This window comes from Enhydra lutris, unplaced genomic scaffold, assembly GCF_002288905.1.
Source record: "Enhydra lutris kenyoni isolate GAN:26980312 unplaced genomic scaffold, ASM228890v2 scaffoldscaffold16, whole genome shotgun sequence".
NCBI classification, from domain to species: Eukaryota; Metazoa; Chordata; class Mammalia; order Carnivora; family Mustelidae; genus Enhydra; species Enhydra lutris.
In genome coordinates this window covers 4020745-4045186 of record NW_019154100.1, presented here as the reverse complement: position 1 = coordinate 4045186, position 24442 = coordinate 4020745, and the positions used below count along the sequence as shown (strand labels likewise).

The 24442-nt window shown below is 34.5% G+C and overlaps 1 protein-coding gene across 1 annotated transcript in view; it reads right to left on the bottom strand.

The window, feature by feature from the left end:
• Nucleotides 1-24442, bottom strand: part of LOC111147384 (A-kinase anchoring protein 9) — a 157329-nt gene that overhangs the window by 102014 nt on the left and 30873 nt on the right. Inside the window, exons 4-10 of the mRNA XM_022503388.1 lie at nucleotides 18892-18945; nucleotides 18355-18525; nucleotides 17482-17637; nucleotides 16415-16612; nucleotides 8372-10756; nucleotides 4156-4369; nucleotides 1991-2070 (exon numbers count right to left, since the gene is read on the bottom strand). Of these exons, the coding sequence (XP_022359096.1) occupies nucleotides 1991-2070; nucleotides 4156-4369; nucleotides 8372-10756; nucleotides 16415-16612; nucleotides 17482-17637; nucleotides 18355-18525; nucleotides 18892-18945 (3258 nt within the window). The remainder of the gene's footprint in view (nucleotides 1-1990; nucleotides 2071-4155; nucleotides 4370-8371; nucleotides 10757-16414; nucleotides 16613-17481; nucleotides 17638-18354; nucleotides 18526-18891; nucleotides 18946-24442) is intronic.

Sequence of the window (24442 nt, the reverse complement as noted above, 5' to 3'; positions counted from 1 at the left end):
AATACATGACCCATAATCATTTGAGATTCACCTTTGCCTCACATACAACTGGAAACAACCTCTAACTTCTAGACTTAAAAACCAAACTGCTTATTTTTCCTATTTTTTAAGATTTGCTTAAAAGTTAAACTATACTGTCAATTAATAATTGAATTTATTAAATTTTCAGCACAGTTCCTAAGATGGAATTTTATCATGTTAGAGCTGATAGAAACCCCATTTACAGATAAAGAAACACTCAAAAAGATGAAGTTAACTAGTCCATGGCAACATCAACAATTAGTGACAAAACCACGTCTCATGAAGAATCCCAGAGGAACACTTTATTAGAACAAGCTGATTCATATTTTAACTTGAGATGAGCAATCAGGTAAAGACAACTACAAAAGGAAGGAACATGTAATGTCAGCTTATAAATGAACTACTATGATTTGGGCCCTCTTTCCATTATTTACTACCAACAAGAGATACACAAGGACAATGTCTGAACCCTTTGGCAGAGGTAGAGGTGGAGATTGCTGAGTAGCTGAAGGAAGATAGCCTTAGGTGGGCTTAGTTCTCACTTTTTGAGTTTTTGGCAAAACATTTTTTGAACAATATTACAGGAAATCAGAATTGGGGCCCCTGAGTGGCTCAGCTGGTTAAGTGTCCAACTGCTTGCTTCAGCACAGGTCATGATCTCAGGGTCATGAGATGGGGCCCCAGGTTGGGCTCTATGCTCAGTGCAGAGGTTGCTCAAGATTCTCTCTCTTGTTCTCTACCCACCCCCCACCCACCTCTCTCACTTACTCTCAAATAAACAAATCTTTAACAAAAATAAAAAAAGAATCAGTAAGGTAGCTCTACCTCTCCCAACTAATACCACCCTCTCCCCCTTCAGTTTATAAATACAAAAGCCTGGGAAGAAAACAGGGACAAGCCAAAGCATGTATTTTAAATTTTGAACTATTTCAAATATGCAGAAAAAATAATTACCTAACTTAAACAAACAGTAATATTTTCTCATATTATCTCCATGTTTTTTCAAAGAAACTGAACAGTACATAGAGATTTGAAGCTCTTTAAGTACTGCCTACCCATTTTATTCACCTTTCCCTTTACCCAGAGGTAAGTAATCTAGCATACAAGCTTTATACTTTTTTGAGATTTATTGATATTAATATAGATATCAAACACTACTAAATGGAGTTCTACTGCATGGAGGTAACACAATTTATTGCCCTTATTCACAGTAATCAGAGCTGTCTCCCATTTTTAACTTATTTTTTAAAAAAGATTTTATTTATTTATTTGAGAGCAAGCGAGCGCGCACAAGCAGGCAGAGCAGCAGGCAGAGGGAAAGGGAGAAGTAGGCTCCCCACTGAGCAGGGAGCCCAATGCGGGGCTCGATCCCAGAACCCAAGAATCACAGGCCAACCTGAAAGCAGGTGCTTAATGGACTGAGCCACCCAGGCACCCCTCCCATTTTTAACTTAAAGACACTTAAGCAATGAATAGATCTGGTTGTGCACAAATGCTTGGGCTATGGGATGCATATAACTTCAAAAACAGACCTTGTCAACTTGCTTCTCAAGGTAGTACTTTCTCACTAGCAGTATATAAGAGGTTCTATTTCAGCCCATCTTCACAAATATAATTATACTGGCATAAATAGGGTGTTCAGTTTTTGGCAATCTGAAGTGTGAAATTGAATCTTAATGGTCTTGTGCAATCTCCCCAAGAAAGTTATCAGATACACTCAACCACCGAGTGGCAGGGGCAGGAAACAGACCTGTCTGGGGTTTTATTGGTCCACTCTTCTTTTTGTATTAGGTATACCTTTTGTCTGTTCAACTGTTAAGATAATTTACTTCAAGTTATTTTATTTCAAAAGGTTATCAGGAAACATTTAAATGTTCATTTTAAACTTAAAAACTCAGGAATATTTTTTAAGTGCAGTTCTGAAGTCTAGCATTTCCTGTCTAAAAGGACTTTTTAACTAATATCTTACCTGTGTAAAATAAGAACATTCTTCAGACACCGCCTTGCGTAATTTTCCAATGAGCATTTGTAAAGGCTTTGCTTCACCACCTAACAGAACAGATACTGCATTAAACATTTAATTCACATACTTAAGTACTATTATTATATTAAACCTATATCAACTGGAAGCTTCCTTTACAATAACATTAGTTTTAAATTCTTTCTTTCAAAGTCCTTTTCTACTGCTCTTTGTTAACTGTTCCAGATAATTTGTAAAATTGTTTATATGCTACAAATTGGCATAATGCAGTGACTTACAAAATTTTTTACTACTACCCAATACAAGAAATACATCACATATCATAACCTATTTATACATCCATGAAAAACTGACATAAGGATTTTACAAATCATTATCTGCCCTTTCTACATGCTATATACTCTATTGTTTCCTGATCTCCTGTTCTCTTTTATTTAAAAAATGCTGGTGATTACTCACTAACTAACTTCATCAACCATTAGCAGATCAATTAATTAACTTGTAGCTGAAAATCACTGGACAGATTCTATCTAAAGAGGATGTCAATAAAAACAACAAACATTTAACATCTTATTACATTCAAACCCAAGGAACTCCTTTAGTGAAAACCATGGTATTCTTTTTTAAGTCACTCTTTAAATTCTACTCTGTTCAACAGAGCAACTGCACAAACTTATGAACCACCTCATTCTCGAAAGCAAATCTGTCAAGGGTGAAAGCCTAGAGATGCCTTGAACAAAAGAAGTCTAATTCATTTAGTGATTAAATAATTATTAAAGATAAAAGTTAACTGTAAGTAGTCTTCTATTTCAGGTTTCTTATATGTTCCTGCTTCCCACAGTGCCATCTTAGTCTTTTGGCCCAAACTACAGTCTCCCAGGACATCTCATTCTTTTCTCTGGCCACAAATGATCTTCTGATACCAAATCTTTATCATCAACCCAAACCTCCCTCTTGTGTTTTGGACTTCTATTTTTAACTACCTACAAGACAACTCTTTTCTAAAGTCAGTAGGTCTCTTTAACTCAATATGTAGCAACCTGAATTTATTATTTTTCCCACAGATCTGCTCTGCATCCTCTTTGTGACTAAAGTCATTTTCAATCCAATTACCCAAGCTAGAAACTTAGAGATCACTCTTAATTTTTCCCTTTTCCTCCTCATATTAACTGCAGACTACAGCCTACCTCTTTTAACTCTTAAACTTTACTGTTATAAATATTACTAGTAGCAGAATTACTGCCAAAGTTGCTTAATTGGATTACCCATCAATAGTTACCTCCTCCACTTTGCCCCATGGTGTTACCTTAAAACAAAAATTTTAATGTTACTCCTACTACTTAAAATCCTATAGGTCTTATCACCAGTAGCAAAAGACTTACACATGCTTCAGTCAGAGTATATAAATAAAGCCTTTTCTGATCAAGCTCCTGTCAGTCTTTCCAGCTTTATTCCCTACTACTATCTCACAAAACTTGAACTCTCAATTCTCCAAAATGGATACAATCTCTCACACTTCTGTGTTTAAGACTCAGGAGTCTTCTCTAAAGTTCCAACCTCCTCCTTCTGCCTGCTGCCCCACCCCACTCACCCTCCCAGAAACTATGAAACCTTTCTCCTTTCTTTTTCTGTTCTTTCTAGTCATTCTTCTATTACAGAAATTGTCCTATTGATTTCTAAGAAATTATTTTATATTGCTTTCCCACTTGATTCTAACTTCTGGGGGAAAATGATTCAGTGATTTTAGATTTCTCAAGCACTTAAAAAAATGATTACATGAACAATGATTACATGAACAAATGAATCCAGGACTGGGGTATAGTTACCCTCTTCTATGGGTTCTAAGGCAAGGACAAAATTATGGAAGGGTGGGTGGGCTCTAAATGATACTTATTTGTTTCATAGCATTTATAATTTTTTTTTTTTTTTTTAGAAACCATTTACCCAGGGGCGCCTAGGTGGCTCAGTCAGTTGTTAAGTGTCTGCCTTTGGCTCGGGTCATGATCTCTGGGTCCTGGGATGGAGCCCAGCAACAGGCTCTCTACTCAGCGGGGAGTCTGCTTCTCCTTCTCCCTCTGTACGCTCTTTCCCTCTCTTGCTCTCATACAAACAAAAAAAACTTAAAAAAAGAAAAAAAAAAAGAAATCATTTACCTGTTCCTTGTGTTTTTATATTCTGTAGCTCTTGCTGGTGTATTTCCTGAAGTTCCTTTATCTTTTCCTCTTGGGCAGAAATAAGTTCCTCCTTAAGACTACAAAGAGCTTTATCTTTTTCATTTTCCATATATTCACGAACTTGATCGACATGTGTTGAATAAACCAGAGAGAGGCATATACGCTGAGCTTCCATCTGTAGCCTTAAATCATTCTTAAAGTGAATATATGTGCACATTAGAACATTTTTTAATTATTTAAAATTTTAAAAAAATTTAACTTCTATTTTTTACATTATTGACAAGGGGAAAATACATGAAATTATAGTTTAAAACTTCATGTAAGATAAGTCTAATTTTTTTTCTCACTTCTATTATGCTGATCTACCTATCTTTTCCAAGGAAAGTAGCACAATATTGTCATTACCTCAACTTTATGGTAAATTTTGATATATGGTATAGTTTAGTATGGCCTCACCTTTATTTTTCATTTAAAAATATTTTAAATATAGAGAAATGCAAAGAATAATGTAATAAACACTTATCTACTCATACTCCAATTTAATAAGTATAATTCTTTTGTCTTTTTTTTCCCGTTTCTCTCCTTTCTACATATTTTTTTGGCTTAGAAACAAAATAAGATTTAATCCACTATGTTCCCATTCCTCCTTCCCAAAGGCAAACATTTTCACAAATTTGCAACAAGTCCACTACATTTCTTATACTATCACTTTTCAGTACTTATAAATAATACATTATATTTTATATTTCTAAGAATTTACATAAATTATGTAAAATGGTATTTATTTTGCAAACTGTCCTCATTCAATTTGAGATCTATTCCATGTAGATACAGATTAATTTATTTTAACTGTGGTACAGAATCTATGAATACATGAAAATTTGTCAACTTCTTTCTTGGAGATCAACTGGATTATTTCTAATTTTTTCATATTTCAAAAATACTGCACTAAATTCTTACAGATATGTCCTTATACAAATACACTAGTGTTTCCTAGTAGAGTGGATCTCAAACTCTGGCAGGCATCAGAATAATCTGGACTGATTAAAACAAACTGCTGGGCCCTTTCCCCAGTGTTTCTGGTTTAGGAAGTTTGGTGGGGGGGCCCCCAAATTTGAATTTTACCCTGGTTTCAAGTGCTGCTGATACTGCTAGTCAGGGACCACACTGAAAACCAACTAGAAATGTAGCTGCTGGGTCATATGAAATGTACATCAAATGTATTAAATTTTAACAAATTATGTTTTACATAATTGTGCCAACTTACATTGATATTAATAGCATATGTGAGTATTCATCTCCCTACACTTTTTACTGAAGGACTCATTTTGCCAATCTGATGGGTATAAAATATTAACTTATTGTTATATCAATTTATAAGGCTGAAAGTATCTTTTCATGTTTATTAGCCAAGTAGCTAGGTAATAAGAACAAGGTATTTTTTAGGGAGTCAGCATTATTTCTAAGGATATACACTTTGTTCTGAGATGTTACTAATGTATAAATTATCTATTTCTTCTGTAAGTTTCCTTTTACACACACATATTTTACTCCCCTATTCACCGATAGGTTTGTCTTGGTAGTGACAACTGGGAAGGGACAGTATACAGGTTTGCCTTCCTTTATGTAAGTTAATGTCAAGGAGAAGGTATCTGAACATCAATGAAAATGTCTTTAGCGGGAAAAACAAAATTTTTACTGAGAAAATTTGACCATTTTGACAGCTTCAAATTCAGGTCCTCTCTCAATGTCTTTTTAAAAAATCTAAATGATCTCTGGCGTTTTTAGGAATAATTAAGTTAAAACCACATCATGCTTTTGAAGACAATGCCAGATATTTAACAAAGCATTCATAGTTATGCAAACTGAATTTTTAAATTCTATTTAGGTTATTAAAATGTAAAACATCTTTACATTTGATAAAAGATCATAATGTGAATACACACAGTCCCCAACTTACAATGGTTTGACCTAGGATTTTTTGACTTTATAATGTAAAGTGTAAAAGTGATACACACTCAATAGAAACTATACTTCAAATTCTTTTTTTTTTTATTTATATACTTCAAATTCTTAATTTTAATTTTTTCCTGGGCTAAACAGGCCATATGGATACTCTCTCATGATGCTGGGCAGCAGCAGGGAGCCATAGCACCCAGCCAGCCACATGATCATGAGGATGAACAAACAATAAAGTTATAACCATTCTTACCCATTCAAGCACTGTTTTTTACTTTTAGTATAGTATTCAATAAATTACATGAAATACTTAACACTTCATTATAAAACAGGCTTTATGTTAGATGATTTTGCCCAACTGTACGCTAATCTAAGTGTTCTGAGCATGTTTAAGGTAGACAAGGTTAAACTATGATGTTCAGTAGGTTAAGTGCATTAACTTCATTTTCAACTTAAGATACTTCAATTTGCAATAGGTTTATTGTAATGTAACTCCATCATAAGATCTGTGTTTATTAGAAATAAAAAGAGAACATTTTCCAAAGGCTTCCCACTGTATACAGAATAAAATCTCAACTTCTTATCAAGTCTGTAAGGCTCTCCAAGATCTTGTCTCTTCTTTCTTTTTCAAACTTTTTCTTCTACTCTCCTGCTTTCAAACTCAACTAAACACACCTTCATTCAGTTCCTGAAACTCATTTAAGTCTTCACAATTGCTCTAATTTGCATGTGGTAGGCTCCCCCTTAGTCTTTCAGATCTCAATTCAAATGTCAATTCCTCTGAGAGAACTTTTCTGACTATCCTATTTAATGCTGCCACCACCACTACCTATCATTCTCTATCACGTTCTTTATAGGACCTACCACTTCTTCTAACTACTCTACTTGTTCCCTTGTCTACTATCTGCCTCCCTGACTAGAATATATTCCTGTTCCCAAAGAAAGCTCTTCTGCTCTCTTGCTTACTAGCATACCCTATACCTGACTAGAGAATCAATAAATACCTGTTGCATAAATTAAAAAACAAAGTTTTACTTAGCAGCATTATACAAGATGCCTAGCGGAATTTTCCAGTTATTTCTTTTTTTAAAATTATTTTTATTAACATATAATGTATTATTTGCCCCAGGGATACAGGTCTGTGAATCATCAGGCTTACACATTTCACAGCACTCACCATAGCACATACCCTCCTCAATGTCCATAATCCAGTTATTTCTAATATCAGTATCCGATAAATACAAATTGTCAAGAATGATTATTACTCATTATATGTATTCTTTAGTTATAGTTAGAATTAATACTTTTTGCCCCTTCAGCTTTATACAGTACTCTGAGAGAATCCTAGGACTTAAGTTGAGATTTTTCTTTTTTTTTTTAAGATTTTATTTATTTGAGAGAGAGCGAGCAATCACAAGAAGTGAGAGCAGCAGGCAGAGGGAGAGGAAGAAGCAGGTTCTCCACTGAGCAGGGAGCCCAAAGCGGAGTTTAATCCCAGGACCTTGGGATCATGACCTGAGCTATGGCAGATGCCCAACCAACTGAGCCTCCCAGGTGCCCCGAGATTTTTTTCAAGGAAATACAATGTTGAAACTACTGAATAAATAAGTATAAAATGAAAAGTTTAAGAGTTAATTTTTAGTTGTGGAACTTCGAAAACACTAAAATAAAACAAAATGCTGAAACCAAGCTTTGAGATTACAACAAAATATTACAAAATAACTCTTTTAAAGCTCAGCTTCTCTACCAAGTTACTGAAATTCCTGCCCTTCCAAAGAAAGTATGAAACCATTCCCATGTTTTTATTTCCTTAACAGAATATATAACATAAATTAACTGAAAGAAAGGCAACAATGTTTAAGAAAAGAGATAAAAGCAATGACAGCTAGGGCACCTGGGTGGCTCAGTCAGTTAAACGTCTGCCTTCAGCTCAGGTCACAATCCCAGGGTTTTGGGATCGAGTCCTGCATTGGGCTCCCTGCTCACCTGTTCCCTGTTCCCTCTGCCTGCTACTACCCAGCTTGTGCTCACTTGCTTGTGCTCTCTCTCTCTCTGACAAATAAATAAAATCTTAACAACAACAAAAAAATAGCTGATAGGCCCAAATGAGAATTACATTATAGGGTTCATTTTCATTGTTTTGTAAGATTAATTGTTTTAGGAAGATGAAACTTTTGCATGAATTATACATTTTCACTATGTTTTAGCATCTATACATATAAATAAGTAAACATACCTGTTCTGATTTAAGTACACTGAGTTCCCACTGAAGTTTATCATTTCTACTTGGTTCAGCTGTCCCAAGTGATGATCCATTTGTCATTAACGGCAAGTGATCCAAAAACAACTGTTCTTGCTTCCCTTCTTTTCCAATAGTCCTATTTTCAAAAGGAATTTTATCTTCCTCCATTATTTTTGATTCAACAAAATCTTTATTTATTTTAGAAACTGATCCTCCAGAATCCTTGCTTGTCATAGTCACACCACCATCTTTTAAAGAGTCTAACTGAACATCACACACATCTACATTTTCTGTCCGTTTATGGTTAATGATGATTTCTAGCTCTCTACACCTCAATAATACTTGTTCTTTCTCTTGCTTTAAAGACTTTACTTCTTCACTCAGAAAAGTAATCTCACCATGTTTCTGTTTTAATTGTTCAGAAAGATCAGATAATCTCTCTGACAGTTCTAACTTTTCTCGCTTGGTGACCTCAAGTTTTTCCATAAGTTCTGTTGTATCTTTCTCAACGACCTCACCGGTTTCCAATGATTCTCCTATGAAAGTTCTGTCATCATCAAAGACTGAACTTTTCATTTTTACCATACTTGGATTTATTCTTTGCAAATGATGAAGCTCTTCACTAAGTGTTTTAAGCTTACTTTTATACTCTACTTCTTGTTTGTTTTTGCTGTCTTCTAAGTCAGTTTTTACCTTGAGAAGGCAAGCATAGTCCTCCTGTAACTCTTGATAGTTAACTTCAAAATTTTTTTCAGCAAATGAAAAAGTGTTCCTTTGCCTTTCAATCTCTTCAGTTAGCTGAATACATTGTTTCTTGAGGTCCTTGTTTTCCTCAGTAAGTACTTCAATTTCTTTTTGCCAGTTACAATCTTGGGATTTGGACTTAATGGGGTCTAGTAATATTAATCTTTCTTCTTGGTTAACAGGAGTATACATTTTCAACATGTCTTCAAGGGCTTTCTTTTCATTTTTAAGAGTGCTGTTCTCTGCTTCAAGTTGTATAAATTTTTCTTGAAGGTTATCCTCTTTTTCCTTCATTTGTTTCTCCAATAATTCAGTTTTAAGTTGCAATTCTTGAACTTCTTGTTCAAGTGTACCCTTTTCCTTTTCTTCTTGCCTGAGTATTTCAATTTCTTTTTGAAGTTCACTGATTTGAAGAGTCATTTCCTCTGATTTTGAATTCACAAGGGACTGCTGTAAATCTTTTAGCTTTGAAATTTCTAAAATTAATTGATTCTGCTTAGTTATCAAACTGTCTTTTTCAAACTGCATGGTTTCTATCTTTTTACTCATTTCATTCTGTAAGCCATCTATCTGCTGTTTGTAGTGAATGCCTAAATTATCCTTAAGTTTCTCAATATTTATTCGATGCTCAATTTCTAAATCTTCTTTTAGTTTGGCAAGTTCTTCTTCATGACTAAACAGAAGCTGTGTCCTCAGCCTCTCTAATTCAGCTTCTTGCGATTCAGCCATTCTGTCTAATACAGCATTTTTTTCTCTTTCTAACATTTCAAGTTTTATCTTGTAATTTGTAACTTCTGCTTCATGTTTTAATTCTAGTTCTTTTCTGGATTCAGAGGCAGAAACAATCTCAGCTTTCAAATCTTCCACTGTACTAAGGGACTTGTGTGCTTCACTGAGTTTACTTTCTTGTTCAGCTATTGTCTGTCTAGCTCTCTGAATCTGTTCCCTTGAAAAGCTCAATTCTTCAAAAAGGTCTTCAAGCTGTCTCTGTAGCGCAGACTTTTCTCCCGAAATTACACCTAATTCTTCCTTGAGTTTTTCTTTTTGAGAGTTAGTATCTTGCAATTTTATGTTCAGTTCATTTATTGCCATATTCATTAACATTATTTGGTCTTCATTAACTGTGATACTTGGACATGTTCTTAAAGCATTCTCCATTTCTCCCTTATGTCGTATATTAAGTTCATCTATCTGTGACATGTGTTGTTTTATTAACTCCTGTTTCATCTGTACTATCTGCTGCCCGTACATCTCATCCAGCTCTGCCCGGAGCTGTTCTAATTTTCTTTGTGTTTCTTGTTCCATTCTTTGTAGAATATCAGTTTCAAATTGGCTATCTTTGTGATTTTTCTTCTGAAGTTCTTCAACTGTCCCCATTAACTGTTTTATTTCCTCAGAACACTGTCTTTCTTTTTGCTTGGAATTAGTCAACTCTAATTTCATGTTTTTAATTTCTTGGTTCTTTTGTACAACCTGTTGTTGTAATTCTCCCAGTAATTTATCAGCAGCTGTGACTTTATCCATTAGCTCTACAGTTTTTTTTTCATCTTCCATTATTTTTTTATTTAATTCTTCAATGATTGTATCCTTTTCCTGTATTTCTTTATTTGAGCTTTCTACTTTTTTGTCTTGTTCCTTTAGAAAGAAAAAAATGAAAACATAAAAATGGCATTTTTAGTTCCTGGCAACTTACATTGTTTAACCTCAATACCAAAAGACTGAGAAACATCTGGTTTTGTTCAAAATTCTATAAAAAGTAATTGCAAGACTTGCCCCTTAATTTTTCCCAAGTCAATGAGATAAGACTTGTGTACCCAACACTATTTGTGAGCAAACACTACAGCAGTGTTGGTCTTCCTGGAAGAAAGAAATTCTTACACTGCTATGGTTAAAAATATTAATTTCAAAATTAGTAGGATTAAAATGTCTAGGCCATTACGTTTTCATCTTTCTTATTAACTGATGAACATTCTAAGAACTTAGTATTTTCTGTAGCTATAGTACTATGTACTCTTTATAACTCCAGAACAAAGTCTTAAATATAACTCAAGATTCCTTCCATGTATTCTAGTGACTTGAAGGTGTTTGATGGGCAAGTGCTATGAAAAGACTAAAACAACAACAAAAACAGCTTCCTATGGGTCTGCCTTAGCTTCATTCCTGTGGCTAAGTAAAATTAGAAATTTAGAGATAATCAACACGTAAGTGGCTAAATCTGGAACAACATGTAAGACCACTATACCATTTATGGCACATTCACTTTTCCTAGACTTTGGGTTTGAAGAGAAATTTGAAAGCAGGACAGATATTTTCTTCTAGTTCTGACTTGGGCCTCTACTTTGGAACTGTATATAAGCCTAAATCTAGGACATAGGTCAAGGTACATCCATAATCACAATCATTCATAAGAGTGGTATAGCATAAAGGAGTCAAGCAGAAGCCTTAGAAACAAAGTTTTGAGTGTTTCTTAGTTACCTAAATAGTTTAGGGCGAGGTCCCAAGTACAAAGAAAGTACAACGTTCCAACAAGTGGAACAGAATATAAGTAGGTAAGTAAAATCATCTTACTGAGACAGCAGTCCCAGGCCAAGAGGACTTAAAGGCAGCCTGAATGAAATGTACCCACATCTCTAAAGAAAAAATTTTAAGTCTAGAGAAAGGAAAGCCTCAGAGAGTTGGCAGTACTCATTTCATCCATACGAGAAGTACTCTTCTCGTCCAGAAAAGAGAATCAAGGTGCCTTGAGGATAAAAATTTTGATCCCTCTGGGAAAACCATATCTAATGTAGAAAGCAATGTAAGGGGTTCTAGCAAACAGAATTTAAGAATTTCAATCCACAAACATGACTTTCCTATGCGAGATGATACATCAAGTTATCATAGCCTAATGCTACAGAACATTTGACTCCAATATCCTTCAATCTCATGCTCACTGAACAATTTCCTGTTATTATTTGGCTTTTCAAATTCATTTGCTCATGGAAAGAAAGTAAAATCCAATGAACTTGAAGTATACAGGTCTCTGTGATAATTATTTCTCACTGTAAATTAATACTCTTATATTCAAGGTTTAAACGTTGGCCTCTTCAAATTGAAAAACCTGAGCTTATCTCAGAGGTAGCTCAAGACTCAGTTGATAGAAGATAAAAACCAGACTTCTCAGCCTATAAGTCAAAGGCCAGATTCTGCACTATATAAATTAAGGCAATGAATATCTTTCTGTGAAGTCTCTTGAGCAAATTTCTATACTTTTTTTCCTGGTCATCCTATATTCCATTCAATTTTGCCATAAGTTATTACACCAAGAGCTGAGCCTTCTGACTTTAATTTCTACACTACAATATGACATTTAAATCAGTTTAATCTCTTAAATCTCAGTGTTTTCATCTGCAAAATAAATGTAGTATTTCTTCTATGTCATGGAATATGCTTGAAGCTGAAAGAAAATAAATATATTAATGTGTTTTATGCTCTCTGTGCTATGTACAAATGCGATATATTTATATACTAGAAAGTGTCTATAACGCATTTGGAACCTGTAAGAAAGTAAAATTAATTCAGAAGGTCAACTTCAGTTGATTTATTAAATAAGTAATTAGTCTGGAAATGTTAACATTGTTATAAAATCTGTAATACTTCTATTTCCTGATTTTCAGTTTGGGGGAGGAACCCTCATAAAACCTTTAATTCAAAATTGTCCAATATGTGATATAATGGCAAACAATGACAATTCTTCATTCAATTGTGAAATAATACAAAATCATGGCTCATTTTTCTTAGTACTGTTTATTTCAAAATACAAGGTTTTAAAATATTTGTTTTCTGTTGCAAAAGACAGCTCTGTGGTCGAAGATACAATCCCTTTGTTTTTGGAAACAGATCTGAGGGAGTGGGGAATAACAGACTTTCTGCCTGTGACCACTATACCATACGAAGTTCAGAGGATTAAGGACAATGAGAATGAGGCTGGAATCAAGTATAGTTGTCTAATGGGGAGATGGAGAGGAGAAGTGAGTTGGGGGAAACTGGAGGGGGAGATGAACCATGAGAGACTGTGGACTCTTGAGAATAAAACGGAGCTGAGGGTTTTGGAGGGGCAGGGTTGGGTGAGCCTGGTGGTGGGTATTATGGAGGGTACGTATTGCAAGGAGCACTGAGTGTGGTGCATAAACAATGAATTCTGGAACACTAAAAAGAAATTAAAAAAAAAAAAAAAGGATACTCAAACACTCAAAACACATACACACACACACACACACACACACACACACACACACGAGTTCCCTATGACCCTGCAACTACTGGGTATTTACCCCAAAGATACTGATGTAGTGAAAAGAAGGGCCATCTGTACCCCAATTTTTATAGCAGCAATGGCCACAGTCACTAAACTATGGAAAGAACCAAGATGCCCTTCAATAGACTAATGGATAAAGAACATATGGTCCATATATACAATGGAGTATTATGCCTCCATCAGAAAGGATGAATACCCAACTTTTGTATCAACATGGAAGGGACTGGAAGAGATTATGCTGAATGAAATAAGTCAAGCAGAAAGAGTCAATTATCATATGGTTTCACTTATTTGTGGAGCATAAGGAATAACATGGAGGACATTGGGAGATGGAAAGGAGAAGTGAGTTGAGGGAAATCGGAGGGGGAGACAAACCATGAGAGACTGTGGACTCTAAGAAACAAACTGAGGGTTTTGGAGGGGAGGGGGGTAGAAAGTTGGGTGAGCCTGGTGGTGGGTATTATCAAGGGAACGTATTGCAGGGAGCACTGGGTGTGGTGCATGAACAATGAATTCTGGAATACTGAAAAGAAATAATTTTTTTTTAAAAAGTGTAGTTGTCTAGGGGACTATGACAGTTTCAACTATCACCCTAATGCACTAGTCCCTCAAGTGCACTGGTGGAACTACTACTCAGGGTGATTCATACAAAGTGGGGGTAAAAAAAAAGGGGAAATTAAAATAATTTCAAATAACACTGCCTACTGAATATAATAAATACAATAAAATCCAACTTATAGGCTCTTCCAACTAGGCCTAGACTACCTTTCTACACTTCCTCCTGTAAAGACTCAATTTCAAAGACTATTTCTAGTTAAACTATTTTTTTCTACCTAGACATTTTTAACATGGGTCAGCCTGGATGTTTATATACACTCCATCCTCTATCTAAAATGTCCTTCCAGGGCAGGGCGCCTGGGTGCCTCAGTCGGTTAAGCCTCTGCCTCTGGCTCTGGTCATGATCCAGCCCCACGTTAGGCTCCCTGCTCGGTGGAGAGCCTGCTTCTCCCTCTCCCTCTGCCTCTCCCCTTGCTTGTGCTCTCTCTCTCAAATAAATAAATAAAATCTTAAAAAAAAAAAAAAGTCCTTCCTATCAATCAGCTCAGATTCATAATGTATTTGCTTATTTACCAAATGAATATTAATTAGCTGCTAATGTGCCACACATTATGCCTACTGCTGAGAAAATAAAATATAATTATAGAGAAATTATTCCAACTTACAGACCTGCCTCAAATATCATCTACCCCTAAAGCCATCCTGAGTCACTTCCCTTATAAAGTCAGACCTACTCAAAACACGTTTTATCTATGCTTGCCCTTGTTTTGTGCTATCTTGTGTATGTGCCAAACTAAACCATGAGGTCTGGTGAAGAAAAGGGCACATTTTAGGCATCATTATCTTCTGCAAGAGGCTGGTACAAAATAGGTGTTCTGTAAACACCTATCTAAAGATTTTTAAGTTACATTGGTTGTAAAGCATACCATTTCATAATTTCAGTAGCTTAAATTTGTATGTTTCATATTTTCCTAAGGGTATAGTCTCTGGAATAAGGCTGCCTAGGTTTGAAATCTGGCTCTACCAACTATTACCTGTCTGATTAGGCAATTTACCTTACCTTGTTTTGCCTTGATCTCTTCATCTGTAAAATGGGGGCAATGACACAACCTCTATCTCATAAAGTTATTACAATGATTCAATGAGTTAATATGTGTAAGATGCTTTGAATATTGCCTGGCACCAGGTAAACAAAAACAAATACTAGCAAATAACTTTATTATAATCTAAACAATATTTTTTTCTTCGTTACTTCTCAATTTCTTGCAGAAGAACTAAGTCTGTAATAAGTACTATATTATATATACAGTCTGTCCTAATTATTCACAGACTCCCTACTTGCAAATCCATCTTCTTGCTAAAATTTATTTGTAATCCAAAATCAATACTCATAGTCATTTACAGAAATGCATAGAGCAGCAAAAAATTTGAGTTGCTGGATATGTATGCTTCCAAAGTTGACGTCGAACAACACAACTACACTCTGACTTCATGTTTTCGCTCATTAGGAGAGCAAGGATGGAGAAGAGGATGGAGAATACAGGGGGCAGTGCAGTATAGCACAAGAAATATGGTTCTGGGCCTGCTATACGGGTTTGAATCACAACTCTGACAGGTGTCAGCAGGGCAGTCTCAGGCAAGCAACTTAGCACTTGTGAATAGCATTTTCTCTTTTGAAAGTAAACAAAATATAATCTACCAGGATGAGTTGTTTTTAGGATTTAAGATTATAATCTATGAGATATGTTGTGTGTGTACGTATCCATATATGTATATATAAATATAGTCCCTAGGGTATATGTGTGCCCGTGTATAAACACATACATGCATATATATGTATGTATGTATATACATATAAACAAATATAAACATTTAAAATAAATATATTTCCCCCTTTTTTTCCCTATGAGCACTTATTTACTAAGTAAGTGCTCTAGGCAACTTTATAAAACATAACTACCAAGAGAATCTACTATAGTTTTTTCTAATTAAAATCCATAAAATTTCATTTTGTCATGGAAATATTTTCAGAATTTCATTACTGGTAAAGTGAGTAGAAATATCTTTAGTATTTCTTTATAAAGATTACTTTGTAGTTCTTTATAAAGTAATCACTTTACTGGTAAAGTGAGTAGGAATATCTTTAGGTGAAAAAATAATAAGAATGGAATATTCTGTTTATAAATTTAGATTCTCCTGAGAACTCACTTTAACATAGGTTGATCACTTCCAAAGGAACTCAGTAATGAGTATTATCTTAAAAACTATTATTATGAGACTCCCAATTGCTTTTGAAAGTTGTTTTGCATACTTAAAGAGCTTTTCTTAATTATGAAATTTTGTAATTCATGTACATAATAAAAAGGATAAATAGTTGTATAAAAAACTTCAATTATATAGCTGTTACACATTGGCTGACTTCCTTAAAATAAACATACCATTTCATATGCTCTAATTTTCTCTTGCAAGAAACTAATTTGCATTTTGAAGTCTTCTTTCTTTTTTTGATAATCTTCTAATAAATGGTCTTGTTCTTCCAGCTGTTGCTGATGAGAGAGGATCTGCTGTTTCGCGTGTAGTAAATCTGCAGCTGTGCTACTGTGAGTGCTGTTTCTTAGAGTTTCACTAGCCTGTAACTTGAAAACAGAAGGAAACCTCCAAGTTAAATCCTGAAGAGATTGCACTAAGGAAGAGATGACTTTTAGGGTATTACTTGGGCCACAACTGCTCTCTGGGAAATCTGCTAGATTCATAGGCTTGAAACTCCAGTAAACATACTGCCGTAGCTTATCAGATGACTGTGGGCTGATCAATAAGATCCAAGCCGAACCAATACGATTATCTTTCCCATCGTAAAGCAGAGAGGGTAGTCTAGTGAGATAGCCAGGACTACGGCAAACATGCAGAAAGAAATGGGGACTAAAAAACAGTACTTCCTGGATTCCAGATGATTTTCCAATTTGTGATTCTAATCCCTTTCAGACGTCTGGTTGTATCTTCTTCACCTTGCATTCTGTTTAGATAAGCTCGTATTCTTATATTAGATTCCTCTCTTTTTGCTTAAGCTACCTTAAATTATTTTCTGTACTTGCCATCAGAAACTTGATTAATACTATTAGATTCTTACAGCTCTGATTAAAGGCAAATGGAACACTGTCTAGTTACCATTTTGGAAACTAAAATAAAATCATAGCAAGGTTGGCAAAAGGTAGATGTGACTACATGTTAATTTCTGCAAAAATCCACCCAATCAAACTTAAAAGATTTTGTAGGTTTTCAATATATAGACAAGGAAGAAGTACAGAGAAAATAACAGCAAGAAACCAAGCAAGAACTAGGAGTTAAACTTTAGGTTAACGTAACAACAGGTATTCACGTATTTCCAACATGATACATAATAAGCAAATCCATTTTAAACTAACTTAAATTTGTTCTGAAAATTAGAGCACTTTAAAATAATTCATTACTAAAAATCTAATAATTTTGTTCTATTAGTAATACTTACATGCTGGAATTGAATCTGTAATTTTTGACTTTGCTCTGTCAACTCTAAGAATTCTCTCATTGTCTCATCCTTTTCTCTCCTTGCTTGTTGTAAATTAGCAGTGAGCTGGGTTATGATGCCATCTCTTTGCTTAATGGCAGCTTCAAATTCTTGTAACTAAAAGACATCAGTGAAAATAAAAAGTGCCACACTTATTTTTTAAACAAAATTGATTACTACTATAGGTAACTATTCTTCAAAAACAATATTCAAAATGCACTGACAGAATTATGATAATTTTTAAATAACCTTATCTATTCTTGTCCATATCTGAAAGATCAGCTTGCAGAAATGGGCTTTAATTCCAAATCAACTTTAAAAAAATTACTAGGTCTAACTTATCCATTTATCTACTTCTAGAAGGACAAGTGCCTTTATATTTAGGAATGTCCCAATCTGTTCCTAGGCAACATCACCATAGACCTGTTCAATTCTCACTTGTTTCTGGAGAGGATGAAACTGAAATGTATTCTGTCATCCTCATCAATGGCCTTTTCCACTTTGTTTTTATAACTGACTGCCACAAATGCCTACTTTTACAAGGACTCACTGACATTTTTAATGAGTGTAGGTCATCATATTCTGATGTGGTTTGCACCATAATTTTCTCTCAGGCTGATTATAAAAACACCTATCCTACCAAAGTGATGTCAGCCTAGCTATCTCATAAAGTTAAAAAATTAAGCAAGGTTGTTTGTGGTATGTATAAGGACATGTATGATGAGATGACTTAAGTTACTATTTAAAAACCTCATCTTTAAAGAATGTACATACATGATCATTCAAATTTCTTATTTCTGTCTCAGTAATAAAACAAAACAAAAGTAAACATACCTGCTGCAGTCCATCACTCCCATAGGTGGCTCTCATTTCTTCTAGTTCTCTGTTCAGCTCTTCAATCTCATGCTGTTTGCCAGCCAATTCATTTTCTATCATCTCTAGGTGGGTCTGACTGTACTGTGCTCCATGTTCAGAATAAGAATCATCAGCACCAAATTCTTCTTCCTAAATCAATCCAAAATTTTTAATAATTCATACTAACAACATTCCTCAGGAAGAGGGATTTAAACACTGAATTCCATAGCAAAACACAGTTTAAAATATCACTTATCACCTCAGAGTTTACAGGAATGACAACCTACTTTGTTATTACTGTGATATAACCTTAAAAGCAAAAACAACATATTGTGAAATCTGTTATAATTGAGATTTTATAACAACAAAAGGTGGCTAATTTTGTTTTGTTAAACATTAAAAGCATTTAGAAATCACACACAGAAAGAAGTACATGCAGGAAAAAGCTTTGTTAGTGAGCCAGATGGTTTTAAATAGTATAAAACATTAGTATCGTGAGAGTTTTAAATACTGTACCCTTAATAAACTTGTAGGCTTTTCTGTTCTCACCACAAAACTGCAACCATTTACCTGTACAAAAACAATTTCCTGATATATTATGATTTTAGAGAGAATTTTATTTAAAGCTAACAGTTATATTTCTGCTAACTGTATTCATGCATATCTTATGCACAAAGAAAATGCCTCATTGGCAAAAATAGACACAATGATTAAATTTAAATCTAAAAAGATATTATGATCATTTCAAATGCCAATGATTCCCAAAACATTTGAGTGCTTATAATGCAGAAAACACCATACTATACATTTTCATTTAAGTGAATTAAAGTTCTAAGAGCAATTTCCAGTTTGTCCTCACAGGGGTAATTATAAACCTCAAGTGACTAAATTCTCATCTGCCTTATAATCATTTAAATAACTGTTTTTTTATTAAGCTCTTTCATTTTAAAGTAAAATTGTTTAGTGGTGCAAATTCACTGAAGGCTGGTGAATTTGTCAAGAAGTATGACATAGATAGCTGAGAAACAGTTTCCCAACTTTCCCAGCCATGCCAACCCTGAATGATGCAGAGATTTTCCATAACATATTATTGCCTCTCTCTATCAAAGACTTTGACGATGGGAAGAAGAAGTATGACAACATATGTCTCCTGGGTTGACATGGCCAGAGATTAACTTCAGATCAATTAATCTATTTAACAAACCCTTCTTTCCCTCAACAGTGCACAAAAAGAACTTCACTTCTGCTTACATCTTAGTTATTCATAATTCTACATTAATAGAATCCAAGATAATAAAGTTTATACTGTTGGAATACATAGACTAGAATATCCCAGAGTTAGGATATGCACTACATCTTTTTAAAAGTGGATATACTGTGGAGCCTGGCTGGCTCTGTCAGCAGAGTATATGACTTGATCTTGGGGTCATGAGTTCAAGCCCAACCCACTGTGGGTGTGAAGCCCACTTAAAATTTAAAAAAAAAAGTGAAGATACTAGCTAAGAGTTCTGTAGCAGAATTTGATTCCTTGCAATTTGTGAAAACTGTCAGAAGACAGGAGTACTAACTCTATTTAAATTATTAATATCAAGTCACTTGAAATAATTTTCCAATTAAATCCTCCTAAATTTCAATTAGCTTTTCTTGATTCTGAAATGAAGCACTTTGATAAGCATCTACTAAAATTTTTACAGTTATAGTTAAATGAAATGGATTTTATGAATATCTTCTAATATCATATTAAGCAAGGATACTTTAGGTGGAGATAATATAACTATAATAATTTATCAGTTTATAATGACTGTATCTAACACATAATATAGCCAAAGTTCAGCTTAATTTTTCTCTAATTTAAGGAAAATTACACTAAAAAAACTCCTATGTATTGGCTTCTTAAATTATGCATTATAACAAACATAAAAATCATTATTAATACATTTTTTAAAAATTTAATACTCTGTAAATAGGTAATAAAAGATTATTCATCAGAACTAAACTAATACAAACTATATTCTGAAGTTAGAATAGAAATACCCAGCAGACTACTGGGATCATTACTAGTTAGCATTATTCTATTTTTTAATGTATATAATTACTTTATTGATATCTAAAGGGTAGAGCATTCATCCCTTCTTCTTTTTTTTTTTTTTTAAAGATTTTATTTATTTGATAGAGATCACAAGTAGGCAGAGAGGCAGGCAAAGAGAGAGGAGGAAGCAGGCTCCCTGCTGAGCAGAAAGCCCGATGTGGGGCTCGATCCCAGGACCCTGGGATCATGACCTGAGCCGAAGGCAGAGGTTTTAACCCACTGAGCCACCCAGGGGCCCTTCATCCCTTCTTCTTCTATTAGTCTTCTAACACTATATCTGGTAAACCTTAATATGAAAGTAAATTAGTAACCTGAAACATGAAGATCAGATTGATAAACCCGGGTGAAGAAAAAGCCTTTTTCTTAGTGTCTTTTTTTTCTTCCTGTGGCATTTGTCAAAGTTATTTAACCACTAGGCTATACTAATAAATTCTTTCTGAATTTACAGATTTATTCAATCTGTATGGACAACATGAAGACTTGGGAAAGTATAAGTAAGGTAGATTTTCAAATTTAAAATGTTCTGTATAGGTAAGTATCACCTCATAAAGATACCAATTCAGAAAGAATCAGAGGAAGATAATTTTTATAACCATAACATGGCCTTTACACCAAAACCTTTTCCTTCCAGTGGATGTTAGTTTAAAAACACAAAAGACAAAAAATAAAATAAATTAAAAAAATAAAAACACAAAAGACTAATTCACTATTTTTTTTTAAGATTTTATTTATTTATTTGACAGAGAGATCACAAGCAGGCAGAGAGGCAGGCAGAGAGAGAGGAGTAAGCAGGCTCCCTGCTGAGCAGAGAGCCCGATGCGGGGCTCGATCCCAGGACTCTGAGATCATGACCTGAGCCGAAGGCAGAGGCTAAACCCACTGAGCCACCCAGGCGCCCCAAGACTAATTCACTATTAATATCTTATCCTATTATACTTAATGTGGTACTATTTACATTCAAAAATATTAATAATGTACATTTTAATAAAATAAGAATCTGATGGTTCATAAAAGTTCATGAAAATTATAGGACTTCAATGTGCCTCAGTGATTCATGGAATTGCATCCAAGTAACTAATGAGGTTAAGATCATCCACTTAAAGTTAAAGCTGAGTATCAAATACCATGCTGTACATCTTAAATATATATAATTTTTAACTGTCAATTATACCTCAACAGAGCTGAGGCAGGGAGTGAGAAAAAGAAAATAAAGTGAAGTTAAAAAAAAAAAAGTGAAAAGGCTAAGTTTATATAACTTTATGGCTATAGGCTATGTCTCTAACTCCAGTCATTTCATAAATATCATGAATTGTACAGGTGACTTGGTTAAGAAGCACTGAATAATCACATGAAATCCATAATGAGATTTTTTGCCCTACTATCACTTCATCTTTCCATACTTAGCAAAGCATATTTATTTACCTGTCATGTGTATAGTTTGCCTCTAGCATTTGCAACTTTCTCCAAATAACCCTGCTCAAAGGGTATCCATAAAAGTATTTCATGTACATACAACATTTTGGATATGAAATGTCCCTTCACGGGGGACTGAGTAGACTATGTGTAATTTAAATTAATTTGTGAGAAGAGCATTTTTTTTTAAAAGATTTTATTTATTTATTTGACAGAGATGACAAGTAGGCAGAGAGGCAGGCAGAGAAAGAGGAGGAAGCAGGCTCCCCACTAAGCAGACAGCCCGACGCAGGGCTTGATCCCAGGATCCTGGGTCCACGACCTGAGTTGAAGGCAGAGGCTCTAACCCACTGAACCACCCAGGCGGCCCAAGAAGGGCATCTTTTATTCAATCTGATTTCTCTGGCACATGTAATTGAGTGTATATTTATACAGAAGAGATCTCATTAAATATCATAGGTATCATAGGATAATATTAGTCAATTCTTTCTAGGCCTGAATCCATTATTCAATCCAATGAGAATACCAGCCAAAGTAGTCAAGAAAATTAATTGTGTACCATATCTATTTGCATAAAATTCCCAAATTAAGTAACGTAATCAGAATCTGAAATCCTTTTGAGAATAATTTGTTAAAAGAATTCTCATCACACATTCCATCTATTTAGTGGGAAAATAAAGCACATTTCTGGGGCGCCTGGGTGGCTCAGTGGGTTAAGCCTCTGCCTTCGGCTCAGGTCATGATCCCAGGGTCGTGGGATCGAGCCCCACATCGGGCTCTCTGTTCAGTGGGGAGCCTGCTTCCCTCTCTCTGCCTGCCTCTCTGCCTACCTGTGATCTCTCTCTGTCAAATAAGTAAATAAAATCTTTAAAAAGAAAGAAAATAAAGCATATTTCTACTGAAGAGCAGTAAAAAAACTGCAAACTTTGTTGATTATCTTTTTTATACCAAACACCATACTAAATATTATCAAATATAACCCTCACAACTACACTGTGAAGTAGATATCACTGTTTTACATGTGAAAAAACTATGTATCAGAATTAAAGTGATGGGCCTGGGTTGATAACACCTTGGTGGTGATGACGGTGAAATCTGAACACAAGGCTCCAGAGCCTCTGTTCTTTTTTATTACCTCACTTCCCTACACATCAGAAAAATGACAGCAATATTTTAAAAACATACAGGATAATTATGTGGCCTACAATTCAAAACTGTTAATTCTGAAATTTTAAAAATGCTCCAATGCAAACAAAGCCAAGATTATTAAACTTTGCAAATCTGGCAATCGTAATGAAGTTATAATCTAGGAAGGAATTTCCTTTGGCAGGGAGGGTGTGATACTAAGAGATAATTCCTTAAAATTTCTAAAAGGAAAATCTTAACGGTGATATTTATTCCTCAATTTACAAATTTGGCTTACTGATGATTCTTCTGCCTCCTGAAAAGGTGACTATGGCTTAGAAGTCCCTCCTAAGTCTAGCTCAGTCAAACCAGTTTTAACAACATTAACGGGAATAGCTGAAGATTCAAAACTAGGCCAGAGTACCATGGATTCAACCAGGCTCCACACTGGCAACCTTAATGAGGTTTTCAAACATTTCACAATCAATTTTTCTACTGTTTTCTATGGACAAAGAGAATATGTAACTTTGTCACAGAATAATTCATCATGATTCCAGGCCCAAACTATATAATATCACAAAGGTTATGATCAAATCAGGTCAATCTGTCAAAAATTATTTCAGAAATATCTTTTTTCAGTGTAATCTTCTAAGTAACTGTTTTTGTCCAATTATAAATCAGTTAATCAATTTAGTTTTTGTGACCACCATTAAAAAGAGAAAGTATCAAAGGATATGTCACATAGTAAAGAGATGTCTCTTCCCTGAAATTTTTGTTTGGAAAAAAAAAATACATATGTATGTATAGGTATATATTTATTCATGTATATAACCATAAAACATATGTTTGATTACATATGCAAATACACAGAAATTACACACATATACATGTAGTAACGATTTTTTGTTCAACAATGGTCAACATACTCTAACTTTTACTGTAGGAATTACATTTAAATATTACTTGTACCTTACTTCAAAACACATCAGATTTACTAGGTATCACAGACAAATAGTTTCAATACATTCTTCTGGGCCTCTTAATTCCCACCAGTTTTACATTACTGTTTTCAAAAAGAGAACCTGAAAACCACAATCTTTTGATGTCCTTACTTTTAAAAGTTGTATTAATAAAAATTAAAGTTACTCTCTTATCTCAAAGTGAGAAAATGGCTATATAAATTTTATCCAAATTTCATAGGCATCTAAGAGATGGCCTGATATATAGCCACTTGGCTTATAAAAAAATTCACCTGAGTGTAAAGAAGAAAAATGTACTTTGTGGAGTCCTGGGGTGTCCCAAAGACATAGGCAGTTCAGGCACAAAAAAATGCCTGAAACTTTCAACCAAGAAAGACAAACTATGAGAATTAAGGCATTAGCAAGAGAGAGAAGATGGCTGAGTAGGAGTGTCCCGAGATCACCTCTCCCCATGAACACA